The sequence below is a fragment of the Nomascus leucogenys genome, chromosome 9, assembly GCF_006542625.1.
Source record: "Nomascus leucogenys isolate Asia chromosome 9, Asia_NLE_v1, whole genome shotgun sequence".
In the NCBI taxonomy this organism is placed as follows: domain Eukaryota; kingdom Metazoa; phylum Chordata; class Mammalia; order Primates; family Hylobatidae; genus Nomascus; species Nomascus leucogenys.
The window spans coordinates 90,330,215-90,345,663 of record NC_044389.1 but is presented as its reverse complement, the minus strand read 5'-3'; the positions used below and the strand labels follow the sequence as shown (position 1 = coordinate 90,345,663).

Sequence of the window (15,449 nt, the reverse complement as noted above, 5' to 3'; positions counted from 1 at the left end):
AAAAATAATGGAATCTTCTTTCAAGATTGTTACTATTTTTTGAGACGGAGTCTCACTCTGTGGCCCAGGCAGGAGTGCAGTGGAGCAATCCTGGCTCACTGCAACCTCCGCCTCCAGGTTCAAGTGATTCTCCTGCCTCAGCCTCCCCAGTAGCTGGGATTACAGGCATGCGCCACCACGCCTGGCTAATTTTTGTATCTTTAGTAGAGATGGGGTTTCACCATGTTGGTCAGGCTAGTCTTGAACTCCTGACCTCGTGATCTGCCCACCTCGGCTTCCTGAAGTGCTGGGATTACAGGTGTGAGCCACCACACCCGGCCTAAAATTATCTTTGAGGACAAAGTAGTTATCAAGGAAAAGGGAAAATTAGACCACTACAAGTGGGATCTAAGCTTTTTAATTTGGCACTGAGATGTTTTGAAATGTATTTGAAATGGTGTGCATATCCGTGTTATTTTGTCTGTTTTGGGAAGTAAGGTCCTTAATTGACAGAAATAAGTCTTTGAGATATCTTCAGTTTTCTCAGGTTCTCTCACTCTCTTCTCCCTTTCTCCTTGGTTTTGTCGTTTCTGTGCCACAGGGCCTGTGGGTACTCAATTAACACTGGGGAACTTTTAATTAAACAGTGGAATTCACAGTAAGGTTTATCTTAAGCACTACCAGAAGTGGGTTCTCAGTGTGTTGGTTAGTAAGAAAAGGAATGGCTCATTAAGCTGGCTTTCCTTGAAGAGGGTCCTATGGCCACAGCTCTAGGACATCATCCGTGTGTGTGTGTGTGTGTGTGTGTGTGTGGTGTGTGTGTGTGTGTTGTGTGTGTGTGTGTGAGAGAGAGAGAGAGAGAGAAGGCCCTATGGCCACAGCTCTAAGACATCATTGTTTGTTTGTGTGTGTGTGTGACAGAGAGAGAGAGAGAGAGAGACAAAGAGAGACAAAGCATCTACCCATGGTGTCAATATTGATGATGTTAAATGTGAAGCTATAGAGACAAAGGTCACCAGGTCACTATTTTCTCTCGTTCTCTTGCTCTCTGACTTTGTTTCTAGATAGAGATGGTGAAGAGGGAGAGAGAATGAGTCATCTTTACCTCTTTGTTGACTGCCTGCCTGTACTTCCACATCACATTCATCTGTGTGTTCATGGTACAATGTGTGACATGACAGTATACCTCTCTTCTTCCAGGGTAAGAAAAAGAAGAGGAAGAGAGAGAAACTACAGGAATCTACATCAGGTAGGCACCATGAGACTTTCCAGTCAATCCTCAGGCTTCTGACAAACACCTTTTAAAGCAGTTTGTATCTCTCTACACACTGCTTTCTTCTGTGACTGTAACTCACGATTCTTTAACTCTGCTTTCACTTCCTGAAATTCTTTTAAAAATTTAAAAGACCCTTCTTTTAAATGTGACTGTGGGAAGGTACATGTAAAAACTGTTTCCCAAACCCTGTCACCTGGAATCCTGGTTGTAAACTGTGGGATTTTGTTTGTTCGTTTGTTTGTTTTATTTTTGCTTCTGTTGTCTGTGTTTGCTTTAACACTCTTGCCTTTTTACTATTTTATATAACTCCTTAAAGATACAATATTTTATGATGATTAAATGATATGTTACCTGGTGTTCCCTTGAGAATCTCTTTTGTGATTTGGGTTTTTTAAAAATATAAAACATAATGATAGGGTTTGTCTTTCTTGTACATTAATTCAAGACGTCAGTGAGGTCCCATTTATTTTCCTTTTTTCTTTCATTAAAAATAAGGCCACTACTTGTACTGCACAAATAAAAATGGCTGGTATAAGAACCATGAAAAATAAAGCAAACAGGTTCACATGATATTGTAGCTACTACGTATTTGGAATGTAAAAAAACCTCTTCAATAAAAATTTGTTAAAGACACAATTTTCTGCAGGTACAGGTCCAAGAATGACAGCTGCCTACATCTGAAACATGGTAAGAACGACTCTCTGGTCCTACTGCTGACGTTAGTTGTTATGAAAAGAGGCACTTGCTTGTGAATCTTCTTGCTCATAAAGAGTTCATTCGACATTGCTCCTTAAAGAGGAGAACTCAGCAAAATCAAATTAGTGCTTTAAAAAATCTGATGGTTTTTATACCGGCTATGTATTTGCAATATAGTATGCTTTTATCTTTTCTATCCCCTTTGGCCCATTTATTCTTCCTCCATTTCCTTTCCCCTAACTCTTTCTTCTAAACCATCTCTTAGAAGAGATGTGGCAAATCGGCCTGCTTAAAAAAAGAACAAACAACAACAAACAGTAAGCAAAATGCCATCTTACTCAGCAAATCCAGGGTGGGTTTGAGGAGCACCATTTTAGCCCAGAACTCCCAAGCTTTTGCCCAGTAGAGATTTTTTCTCAGTCGAAATCACCTGTAGTCACTCAAAAGTAATGTATTTGTTTCTAGTCAGAAAGCTTATATATGCTTTATATTTTTTCTATTATTTAATATGGCATGGACACTTATTTAACTGTGTTTCTTCTATCAAGTATTTCTCTTTATTGGTAACTATTGCTGGATTTTACTCTAGTATTTATAAGTAATATTTATTTTATTTCTTTTTACTATAATTTTTTATTTATTTCTACATGACCACTAGCCCAAGGAACCTGACATTGTAAATTAAGGCTTGGTCTTTATTAAGCTGTAAATTAGCAGTGTGTGTACCTCTCCTCCTGACAACAGTTCTCAAAGGAGCTGCCTTTTTTGGTTATCCTCTCTCTAAGAACCCACATCCAGTCAATCACCAAGTCTTCCCATCCCTGTCTTTGGGCTCTGTCTTGAGCCTTTTCTCTCACACTTACCACTGCCATAGCCCTAGTTCAGGTGCTTAGACTTTCCGTCTGGAGTACTGTAATACACGTTAATCATTTTTCTGCCTCCAGACTTTCTTTCTACCAGTTCATCCTTCACGTTGCTCCCGGAGGGATTTCCTACAACTCAGATTGTGCATCACTTCCCGACCTAGAAACAGCCGGTACTTCCCATTGGCTAAAAGATAAAGCACCCGCCACTTGGTGTGTGGGTCTGCCCAGCCCTGCCCTTGCAGCTTTGCCCCCAGTCACTCTTGCTGTCTGCCTCCCCTCACTTTCAGCCTAGCCCTTCTGAGTCCTATGCTCAGTCCAAACAAAATTATTAGCAGTTCCCCACATGGCGAGAGGGCACCGCACATGCTGTCCCTGGGCTTCGAAAGCCCATTTCCTCTACAGAGGAATGGATAGACGTGTGCAGTGTTTCTTAGGAGAATAGTGTTATCCTGCAGCTCATTTGGCTCTTGACTAAACCAAGTGGCCCTTACCTAAACTTTTAGAACTTAATTTTGGTGCTGAGATTTCAAACAACTTGCCCAAAGGGGCCAGCAGAGATTTTGGTACCAAATAGATCTGAGTTTTAAATCAGTTGATTCCCTGAGCAATCTACTTCAGCTTTTTAATCTTCATTTTCCTTACCTGGAAAAGGGGACTATTGATACCTACCCCCTGCGGTGGCTGATGTGCAGGATCTGCCCAGCGGCCAGCACACAGTTGGAGCTCAGACTCGTTCTTCCTCCTACTGAGACCTAAGTCAATTGCCCTCTCCTTTGTGAAACTTTCTTCATCTTTATTCAGATTCCCCAGGTTTTTCCAAATCCCATCACTGTAGTTTTATGATATCAAAACTCTTCTAAACTAATACTGAGTGGCAAGCTTTCCTCCAAGTGAAAGGAGGACCATCCCTTCATATAAGATCAAAAAATAATATAATCATTTTAACTTAGTGGCTATTAATCAAGAACCTCTTCTGAGCCAGCCACCTGGCTTGGTTATTAGAAGCACAGATAGGATATAAGCATGGCTGATGACACCCACCCCAGTAGCTCATGGCTTCATAGTAGAAGTAAATCTAGTCAAAATCACAAGCCTTGTAATTTTTTTTTAATTGTTTTAATTACTGAATACTTAGAAATGGCCAGAAGTTTTTTCATGTTCTGCCTCTAAACAGAAAGCCCTCAGAATGGCAGTGTGCTAAGGGCTGGTACTTGATTTACCTCACTTCTGTTTGCACCAAAATCTGTGAAGCTAACTATTTTTATTAAAAGCATGCAAAAATGTATTTCTGCATTTCAGAGTTTGGTACTCGATTTGGTGTTCTTCACGATTAGCATCCTATGGTATTTTAGATGTAAAAGATGGCTATTTTTGTCCTAAAGTGTATCCCAAACATCTTTTTCTAGTAAGTCACAGCTGTCATTGTGCTTTCTTGTCACTTATTTATATTTTCTTAAGGTTAAGATGTTCTCTGTATCCTGCATAAGAAAAACAAAGATAACCCTCTGTCTCCACCCCACCCCCCAAAAACATTCTCAGGCCATCCCGCCGCTGGTGAGGCTCCAGTTGGTTGAGCTTCCTGTAATCAGAGTCTCTGGTGTTGCCCTCCCTCTCATTCGTGGATCAGTCATGCAGCCTTTGAAGTCACTGCCCTGCACACCATCCGAGTTTGGAGACCAGAACTGGCAGTTATTGGATAAGAATTGTAGAGTGGAGAGGAGCTCACCCACCTTCATAAAGATTTCCATAAATTAGACATGATAATTATTTCTGTTGTACCCCCACCCCTTCCTTTGTTGTAGGAATTCAGAAACATTCTGTTTGTGTAGTAGCTGACTTGTTCGGTCATGATTCAGCAATTATTGAGCACCTAAGATAGGCCCTGTGGAGACTTGTATGACCTGGAAATAGAGTGTTGGATGGAGCAAAGAAGATCCCTATTCTCACAGTGCTTGTTATGTTGCTGTGAGGGTAGTTGATTAAAAAAAAACAAATAGGAAAATATAAGTACTATAATAAAAATAAATTAGGGAGTAACTTAGGGGTCTGCTTTTAGATTGGATTGTCAGGAAAGGCACCTCCAAGGAGGTGGCACCTAGAAATAACTACCGTTATCACAGAAAAATGGAGGGGGTCTTCTGTTCTGGAACAGAGCCCTGGCAAAGAAATGAAAGACAAAGGGAACAGAGCGTCATGTTTTGGAAAGAGCAGAGCCCAGGTATGAGGCCACCCAGTCTCCCAGGTTAGCTCTTGTGTAAATTTGTGCGGCCTGGGGCAGGTCACCTAAAGCCTCTGGTTTCTCGGTATAAGTGAAGGATTGTGCCCAGCGTCCTCTGAGATCCCTGTCTGTCTCTCCCTCAAGTCCAACTTTCTGGTCTGCTTTGCTTTTGTGTGGTCTGCACTGCCTCCTAGTGTTAGAGGGACTCAGATCTCTTTTTTATTTCCTAATTTATAGTCATCATTTTATGTCCGAGTGGCTCTGTATAACTATAAAGCCTCTGCACGACCTTGAAAATGGCTTATACATGATGGGGATGTTCTTCAGTTCCTGTACAGATCATCCCCTCTGTCCCTCCTTCCTCCCCAGGATGGCTACCTTGTGTCCTGGGATATTTAGAAGTATTGCCTCTAGTTTGAGGGTTTGATTTTCCACTAATATAATAATATGGTCCCTTGTTTGCCAGACTACGGTCATACTAGTGTTGACCTCACCTTAGAAATAATAAAATACTTGATTAGAACCAATCCTCCAGGCTGGGCATGGTGGCTCATTCCTATAATTCCAGTACTTTGGGAGGTTGAGGTGGGTGAATTGCTTGAGCCCAGGAATTTGAGAGCAGTTTGAGCAACATGGCAAGATCCCTTCTCTACAAAAATTAGCTGCGTGCGGTGGCGTGTTCCAGCTACTAGGGAGGCTGAGGTGGTTGGATCTATTGAGCCCGGGATGTCAAGGCTGCAGTGAGCCGAGATCACACCACCGCACTACAGCCTGAGCAACAGAACAGGGCTCTGTCTCAAAAAAAAAACAGAAAACAAACCAGCCTGGGCAACCTGGCAAAACTATGTCTGTGTAAAAAATAGAAAGCATTAGCTGGGTGTGGTGACACACACCTGTAGTCCCAGCTACTCAGGAGACTGAGATTGAGAATAGCTTGGACCTAGGAGTTCAAGGCTGCAGTGAGCTATGATTGCACCACTGCACTCCAACCTAGGTGATGAAGTAAGAACAAAACACTTGTGTTTTCATTTCTTTAAAGATCCTATGGGTTTCATGGAATGCTTCGCATTTTTTGATGGGCAGTGCCAGCGCAGTGGCCGCATGCAGCCCAGCGGAGAGGCTGGCTCCTGAAGCAGTGCTTTATTCACCTGGTTGTGTTCCTGTCTCCCCGTGTGTTTCTACTTTTGAACATTAAAAAATTTTTCACTCTGGTGAAATCAGATTGAAACAAATAAATTACCATTAATGTGGTCTCAACACTGTGGAGAAACTTTTAGGATAATTGGAAATGAGATCCCTAAAAGCCATTCCTCCAGGTTGGAGATGGTGGTCCCCAAGCAGCAGGGTCTTTTGGAGAGGCCAGATTCATCTGTTTAGCTTTTTGGACTCGTCATTTGTGGGAATGCTGGGAGCCCAGGGTCTCAGGGGATAAGACTGCACACACTATCCTGGGTCCAGCTGGAAGGCCGGTGTCATGAACACTAATCACTTGTTTACTCACCACGCAAACATTTAGTGAGGACTGCTGTAAGTCACGAATCCTGTTAGGCGGTGGGGGTGCTTGCAGATGAGATCCTATCCCTTCCTGGAGGAACTTCAAGTTTAAGAAGATACAGACATATTAAGTGGGTAGTTATAAAAGAGTATGTTTTATGCTGTGAAGAAGTGGCATGCTGTGCCTTATATAAAAATAAAGAGAATAAGGAAGAGAATAAGAAATCGGAATGAAATCAAGGAAGGCTTCCCGTAGTAGATAGCACTCAAGCTGTCAGGTTGGTGGCAGAATTTGGGGGTTTGATAGCTCAGTAATAGAATTGATGTGAGTTTCCGGTGTTTGGGATATGTTTGATTTAGAATACCACCTCAAAATCTGTCAGAAGTTAGAGATTATTATCAAATACTGAACTTTGCTTTCTTCTTGACTTAAGATTTATATGAAATTAAAGAAGTAAAGAATTATTATTTTTGAAGTGCTGGAGAGAATTATGACTGAGTTTACTAATTTAACAATTTTCAAAATTGGCTTATTAATATTTACTTTATCAAAACAAATACAAAAAGCCTACCATCTTTAAATTACATAGATTGAAAAGATATTTTTAGATACTTTAATGTATTTCCTTTAGTTATATGACGTAAGAGTTAGTTTAAAAGAAGGAACAGGCTACTTTTAAAAGATAAAAAAAGGCTGGGCACAGGGGCCTGTCATCCCAGCACTTTGGGAGGCAGAGGCGGGCAGATCACGAGGTCAGGAGTTTGAGACCAGCCTGGCCAACATAGTGAAACCCCGTCTCTACTAAAAATACAAAAAATTAGCCAGGTGTGGTGGCAGACGCCTATAATCCCAGCTGCTCAGGAGGCTGAGGCCAGAGAATCACTTGAACCTGGGAGGCGGAGGTTGCAGTGAGCCGAGATAGCACCATTGCACTCTAGCCCGGGTGACAGTGCGAGACTCCGTCTCAAGAGAAGAAAAAAGAAAAAAAAGATTAAAAAAATTCTTCTGGTTAAACACATTTGGCTAAATAAAAACTTCAGCCTTTATTTCCCTAGGGCCAAGAGATGAGCATGAGGGGTAATTGCTAAGCTCAATGTAGCAGTTAATGTTCAGTGCTTGGATTTACGTTTTGAAGAAGATTGTCTCTGGCTTTTCTTTGATGATGATGTTTGAGAGCCTTATGGGGTGGTTAAGGCTTGAGAACTTGGGGCTCCTGGGTCCTGTGAAGCTGTGCTACAGAGCTGACAAGTTGCAGAGTGGGAATAGAAGCACCAGTGAGAGGACTGCAACCCTGAGGGTCTGCCAGGAGCTGTGCCTGGTGTCCAACATTTAGTCCTGTCCTCTTAGAGCAGCCAGGGAGTGTTCTAAATATTTTCAGTAGTCTCAATGAGAAAAATATTTCCTATGATTTTTGAAGCTCACTCTGGTAAGTTTGACACTTTTGCCTAATTTTTGTTCCAAATTCTGTTCCACAATGTAGTCACCAACATTAAATATCAGTAAGCTGCTGGGTTATGTTTAGTTAGAAAACAAAGCCAGATTCTTAAAAATTAATAAAATTAAAAGGAAATTGGAGGTAGCTGAAGAACTCTTAAGTCTTGTCCAAGTCTCAGAGTAAAAATTAAGGCTTCAGCAACTAGAAAGTGAAAAAATGACATCCTGTTTTCCATTCTTTATCTTTTGTAACATACTTAGAAAGCACCTCAGCTAGAATTGTTACCAAACAGGCAAAAGACCCCTGGGGGTTCAGAACTCTTGGGAAGGAAGCCTGCATCTAGGGAGGGGAAGGGGGATGTCAAACTGGGGAGAACCAAGTGTCACACAGCAGCCAGGGCAACATGTGGCTGCGCAGCTACCCTTGGCCACAGGTCGGCACCTCCTGGGAAAACTTCTGCACCCTGCTCAGCACTGTCCCACACTTGGCCTGCAGTGGGTTTTTTTTCTGAATAGTGGCCTAGCCCAGTTGGGGGAACCTTGTGCCACCATTTTACCACAGTGGTGAGGTCCTGTGGAAGCGACTGCTGGCGTGCCGTTTATCTTGTATGGATTGCCAGATCGCTGCATAGGAGGTGGAGGTTGTGGTGGCCCAGAGAGGCTCCCATATGTGTCGTTTCTGGGAATGCTCCAGTCTGAGGTGATGGCCTACCCATGTCTTCCTTCTTCTTATGCTTGTGTTCACAAATCCCTGTGACACCTGTCACAGACTAACAGGAAATGTGTACAGGATTCACAAGGTGAATGACACTTGACTACAGATAATCTCAGGCTTGGTCTCATTGTCTTAAATAGCAATGGCAGCATAATGACAGTGTGGTTAGACTCAATTATGCGTGGGCTGCAGGTTTTCACATCCTGGCCATTGCTCCAGGATCCCTTGGTGCATTCATGGGAGCCTTTTGATGGCAAGTGCCAGAAACAAATGGTGCTCACTTAAGGAGAAAGGGGAAATGTGTTTTAAGGATATAGGAGCGTCTTGTGGAATCCAAGGACAGTAGTGCAGTTGGGCCAAAAAGAAAGCTGGAAATTGGAGAGCTGTCCAGACACTTTCTCTGCTTCTTCCATCTGCCCCTCCCTGAAAATCACTTCCTCCTTCCCTTCCCAGATTGACTGTCTCAGTTCTTTGAGCCATATGTTCGGACCAGTCAAGCTATGTGTTGTTACAGTATCATCTCCCAAAGAGACAATAATTCTTTCAAATTCCGTAGAAGCGACTCTGATTAGCCCAACTTGGGTCAAACTTCCACCCCAATCCATAATCAGCTGTGGCCAGAGGAGAAGGTCACATTGTACAAAATGGCTGTCAGGAGCTCACTGCTCTAACAGTGTTGGAGTTGGGATAATGGAGAGGAGAGCTGGACAGCAGCCCGACAGATGTCCACTATAGCTCACTAGTAAGCTGATAGTTGGGGTGGTTTTATCTAGACAGCTCTGTGTTAATAAAGAAATTGGGTTAGGTTCATGAGTACAGTGAAAGCTTTTAAGAATGGGCAGTATCCCTTCCATCAATTCTCTTTTCTCTCCTTAATGATCAGAAGAGCTAGAATTGTGTTTAAGTTGCCTTGGGGAGCAGAAATAGAGAAATAGACCCTCAGGTAGCAAGACTGATCAGATGCCATTAAAAAATAATAGCAGAGGGAGAGAAGTATATGAGGTTCATTAAAACCCTCTTGAAATGCTTCATGTTTAGTATTGTTCATGAAAACTTACAAAATGTAATTAAGATCAATGCACTAGGATATAGAATAAAAAAGAAGTATTTTGGATCAATTTTCTTTAAAAGAACTGTTTGTTACTAAGTTGTGAGGAACTGTGTGGAAATGAGCCCTTCTGGATAATGGAGTTTTTCAGAGAAGCTTTATGGTTTACATCTTTAAGTGTCAAAACATGTCAAAACATGTAATTTTTCAAAACAATTTTGGATGCAACTCTGTCTTCTTCAGCAGAGTACATTGAAATTGAATACGAATACCTCATGCCATTATTTTACAGTGAATATTACATGTGCCACAAGGGGTATGGCGGTTTGTATAATACTATTCTAAATGACCCCAAATAATGTGGAATTTTAAGAAACTGCTTTTTAATACTTCTTTTGTGGCTTCCTTTGCTGTTTGGGACTATACCCTCTGCCCACAGTAGTATGTTTCTTCTGATCTGTGTGGATTTAGGAACCGGGACAATGAAGCTTAATTGAATAATATGTAAATTAAAAGTAAATGGGGTCTGAGTTGGGGTATAGAGAAAGGCTAAAATGTGCTATTTTAAGAAAGGCTGAAATGTGCTATTTTTGCGCATAAATTTCATGACATTACTGTGATACCTTGAGATCATTTTAACGTGTTTTTCCTCAGCAGTGTTCTTCATAAATGAAGCTGCCATGTTACTGAGAGCCAGATGAGTGGGGAATCCTGCTGTTCATAGCTGTCTGTGACCTTTAGCAAAGTAACTTTATTCTTTTTGACAGAATGATAGAAAAATTAAAAGCATTAAAAATTAAACTCACTTTTTGGCATAAGGTTTACATCAATCTCTACACTAAATTTTTCTAACTGCCTATATATCGTTTTTGTGAATCTAACTTTTTTTTGTATTGGGATTACTTTTTCTCAGCTAGCATCATGCTTTTAGAAACATTCTGTTTCATAAGAGATATTTTAATTAATTGGCAGAATACTCTGTTGGTCTTAATTTTCTACCAGAAGTTCTGTAATAGTATGAATCTTGCTTGCTGCCCCGAATGTGTCGTGTGAAGTTGGAACAGCAGAAGTGGTCCCAACCTGTATGGACCACCTGTCACATTCCGGAGGCTTTAACAGATGCCTCTGCATGTGTTGCCTCCTCTCGTTCTGTAGCAGCCCCATTGTGGGGTGGAGGGGACAGATTTCAGTTCTGTCTGAAGGATGAGAAAACATCACTTGTCCAGGGCCACGCAGCTGGCGAGCAGCAGCGCTGCGTCCGCAGAGTGAATTACCATCAGCTCTGAGCCCCAGTTCTCCATCCTCTGCTGTTAGTGCACTCACTACGCTGCTTCAGGGCACCTGCCCTGCACTCGCCCGGCTCTTCACATATGTCTCCCACATCCCGCAGCGCACCTGATGAGGTAGAGCAGCTTCTTATCTTCACTCAGATGAGGAAACGTGTTTGGTACGTTCAGAGTGCATGCCAGAGATTTCCAGGTGGTAACCGACGGACCCAGGATCCAAACCCAACCCAGGACTGTCAGTCCTTAGAGCCCACACTCTAACCCACACAAGTTATCACCTCCCTGTGCTTAACCAGATGCACAGGTGCACACACAAATGCTGGCATAACCGTGGAAGGGCTTGGTTTGGGAAAAAAAGAAAAAGTGTGCCCTCATCCTGTCACCTCATTTGTAGAAGGTGAACTTAGCATCTTTAGTGTGAGAGAACGTCTGTTAAGAGAAATGTGGATTGGATAGCGTTTGGAGGTGAGTAGATGAGGGAGGTCTACCTAGCTAGTTATTGCCCTCTGGAAGCACTTCAGCTGACAGAACTACAATGGGCTTTTGAGGCTCTCTCCTTCAAAACTTGCTCAAGACCATTTCTCCCATGTTTCCCATGGTAGGAAGGATCTAGCGGTCATGACCTGCACCAGGAGGTCTGGCCTACAAATAGGACACATGTCCTCACAGAGGAGACAGACACAGAGGGCCAGGCTGATCAGGCAGAGAAACCAGTAGCTACAGAAAAATTCCCCCGGAGTAATTCATTAACGGTCACAGGCTTGTCTCAAAGTCATCTTGACATTGCCAAAGTCTGGTTGAGCTGATGGTAATTCACTCTGAATAGCCACAGGGGAGGAAGCCGCCCAGGTCACTCAACCTTGCCTTGGTAGAACATGAATCCAGGAGTGGCGATGACCCCTTTCCTCCCACCTCCAGCTTCTGGGAATCTTTTTGCTTTAAACCTTTGTGGTTAGGGGATTAACTAACTAGTCTTGAATGCTGGGACTAAGGAGTCATTCAGCTGCAGAAATAAAACTCAGTGTTAACCTTCCTAACCACACATTTTCATTTTTCTTTTTTCTCAAATGTTGGGTAATGTTTACTGTCAAGGAGCTGAAGCTGTCTTTTGTAGGTTATATTTCCAGTCTTAAGGACGTAAATTTCAAAGTTAACTTATGTGTTTGTTTCTCTTTATCATCCTTCTTCAAACAGAGCATGATATCCTGGGGGTAGCTGCACTGTTACAGATGTAGACTGCCTCCACCAGGATACAGGGGTTGTTGCCTAGGGATGGACAGACAGAATGATGGAAGGTAGGAAGGAGATGAAAAAGTGAGTGATAATTTAGTTCCAAAGTATGGTGGAGAGAGCACGTATTGAGAGAGTTCAGAGGCTCATCCTGCTGCCTATTAGTTGGGTGACGTTTGGCAAGTTATTGAACCTCACGCAGCCTCAGTGTTCTTATCTGTAAGTGGGTGGGAAGATGCAAACTGTAATGATGATAATGTGAAATTCCAAAGTCCATGTCTCAGTGCCTGGCAAATCAGTGCCCAGTGGACAGTGTTTTCGTTCCTTCCCCCTCACCAGCTTCTTACAGACAAGACCACCTTCAAGTCAACGAGACTGTCACTTTTGTGATGACAGGAGGCCTTGGGAACAGCCCAGCACTGGGACACTCTAGGGGTCACCATGGGCCAGTCATTTTATGACCATATTCCTAAGTCTCTGCTAAAAAAGCAGGATTAGACTAGCTCTGTCATGCTTGCTTCCTGCTGTAGAAGTCTGTACTGCTCTTCCTTCCTACACACATGACATTGTGCAGCAGAAGAGTTCACACCCTCAAATCACAGGCTTTTGTCAGTTTTTCCCAAGGCGTAAAAATGGAGACAATTGGCATAAGGTGTGTGGTGTGATGCTAGAATGCGATTTTGCAATTAAAATCTGTGAATCTGTTTAGCTCTCATAAAACCAGTCTCTGATATTCTCCCCTCAAATTGCACATCGTTTAATCTTGTGCCTCTTGTTAGTAGCATTTGAGAGTGGCGTGAAAGGAAGAGGATGACGAAGAAAGGGTCTTTTATTCCAACTCACTTTTTTTGTATCCTCACCAATTCTAAATAAGGAAGTGATATTACATGATGGGGCAGGGGTGCATTTTGTTCCTGGACACCAGCTTTGCTGCCCTTGCCTTGGCCTGGACAGCTTGAACTGACTGGCCAGTGAGCCCTGAGTGGCACCCTGACAGGGCTGGCCCTTGCCTGCTCCTGACCCTCCACTCCACCACCTCAGAGCTCATCCATAGGCTTGTCTCCTTGGCCCTTCCCTTCCAGAGGACAGCCTGGGGAGGAACTCCCAGGACATGAGCTGGCCAAGCGCTCTGCTTTTGGTAGGATTTTACATTTATTTGGGCTTAGAGAGAAGGAATTTCCCCCTTTCCCATTCTTCACTCCTGAGTCAGGGTCTGTAAAGCCCTATTGGCCCAGGGTCAGTGCTGTTGACCTCCCAGAAACAGGCCCACTCTTGAAATCTTTAGATTCACCTTTATTGCTTGGGCTTTTAGTAAGGAACTCTACCCATTTGGGTTCATGGTTCCATTTGGTTGATGGCATATTTTGTCAAGACTGGAATTTGGTCCAGGAGAGGATCGGGGGTTTGGTTATATGGGGTGGGGTGGGGTCTTGTGCTGCCTTTGCATCCCCAGTACAAATGCGTGGTGACTCCTGGTGGAGGGAGCCCAAGTCTGAACATACGTAAGATGGGCCTTGCCTCACTCCCTTTGAAGCCCAGCCGCAGCCAGAGAGCAGTAATTGCTGGCTTTGATTGCGCAGACTTCACTGGTGGGTTGGGCTGTGCCGGGGCTCGCCTGGCCTGGCCCAGCTTCAGCCGCAGCCCCCCAGTGAAGCCTTAGATGTGGGAAAGCTCCAGCCTCTGGAGCCTCATGCCTGTGGTTTCTTGAAAAGAATCTGGACTGGACCTGTTTTATATCTGTAAAGCAACACTACGAGGCCCCCGTTTCTCCCACTCGGAAGTAAGACTTGGTCTCCCCTGATGTCCCTGTATTTTAAAAGAGCCACCAGGGACAAACTGCCTCATTTCATAGTGAAGGAATTTCTTTGCTTTTTTTTTTTTAAGCACTAGTCCCTGGAAGGGGATTAGTTGCTTTTTGGTAAGCAACTGTACAGAGGCTCTCTGAAGCCAACTTTCCAGGAGAATTTGCAAGGTGACTCCATGGAATAAGGAAATAACAGGTGGGAAAATGTGAGACTGTGGAAAGAAATGACTTTATTAGGAGATGTAGACTCTTTCTTGGCAAGTGACATACTATCCTTTAGGTAAATGGCTATCTCTGGGCACCCCTGTTTGCGTTAATCACTATATTATCACTTGTACTCAGCTTAAGAAGAAAGGAGGAGAAGGCACCCTTAGGTAAGGCAGTGAAGGGACAAGAAGGCTCTGGTGGAGCTGGAAGTGCAGGGGGCTCTAGATTGGAGGTGTTAGCCCTGCTTGAGAATGGGGCCACAGCAGGGCCATGGAAGTTGTCTGTACCTCAGTACTTCACAGCTCGCTGTGCCAGGCGCAGTGGTGGGATGGCCCAACAGAAGGGCAGGTTGTCTCCCTCAGGCGTTCCTGGCTGCCAATGGCCAGTCTATTCTGAGTCCCAGTGCTTGTCTCAGGCGCTAGCCTAGGACTGCAAGGCCAGGCCTCATCAGGAAACTAAATGTTTTCATGTCAGACTGAGAGGAAAACCTTCCCAGGAAGAGCAACCTGGACCAAGCCTTTGCAAATCTGTGATGCAAAAGTATAATGTCAATAGGAATCTGTGGGATGCCCTCTCCCACCCCGGGCTCAGCTAGAGCCCTGTTTCTTTCTCCATAGAAAGGCAGGGTCCTTCATAGCTCTTTGATCCTCCTGCGTGCGGGATCCATACCTCTGTTCAGTAAAAGTATCACAATGCTGTAGTGTTTTCCTGTTAAACAGGAATGGTTGATTTTCCAGGAGAATAGAAATTGAAATTGTCATTGGAGGACCTCCTCAGTTGAAATCATTCTGTGGCTGATTTCTTCCTATTTTGTTTTTTGTTGGTTGGTTTTTGCTTTTTCAGTAGCTACCCAGGTATACAAATGGCTTCTTTGCAGTTCCGATCATCTTTAGGGGCCGCACTGGGCGTAACTGGAATAATAATGCTAGCTAAGCTGCTTGCAGGGCTTGCTCTGCGCTGTGCACTTTGTGAGCACTTTACATATAGGAGCCAAACCTCTTTCCAACAGCCTGAGGGGCAGGTGTCCTCGCACTTCCCATTCCATAGATCACCATCCTTCCTTGGAAAGTACTTTGTGGACTGTAACTTGCCATCTAGACTTTTGTATTCATTGTTAAACTATGTCAAAGTTTCCTTTTATTTCTCCTTTACTTTCTTTTTCCATTGAAATGAAGGTGTATGATAATCCACCATT

The 15,449-nt window shown here is 43.4% G+C and overlaps 1 protein-coding gene across 4 annotated transcripts in view; it reads left to right on the top strand.

Moving 5' to 3' along the window:
- The window catches only part of LEF1 (lymphoid enhancer binding factor 1), a 120,816-nt gene that overhangs the window by 103,161 nt on the left and 2,206 nt on the right, over positions 1 to 15,449 (top strand). For 3 of the 4 annotated variants that reach the window (XM_003257732.4, XM_030819197.1, XM_003257734.4), the window contains 2 exons: positions 1,180 to 1,228; positions 1,902 to 1,942. In XM_003257732.4, the coding sequence (XP_003257780.1) occupies positions 1,180 to 1,228; positions 1,902 to 1,936 (84 nt within the window). In that variant the 3' untranslated portion in view covers positions 1,937 to 1,942. The remainder of the gene's footprint in view (positions 1 to 1,179; positions 1,229 to 1,901; positions 1,943 to 15,449) is intronic. The other variant, XM_003257733.4, reaches the window with a different exon arrangement.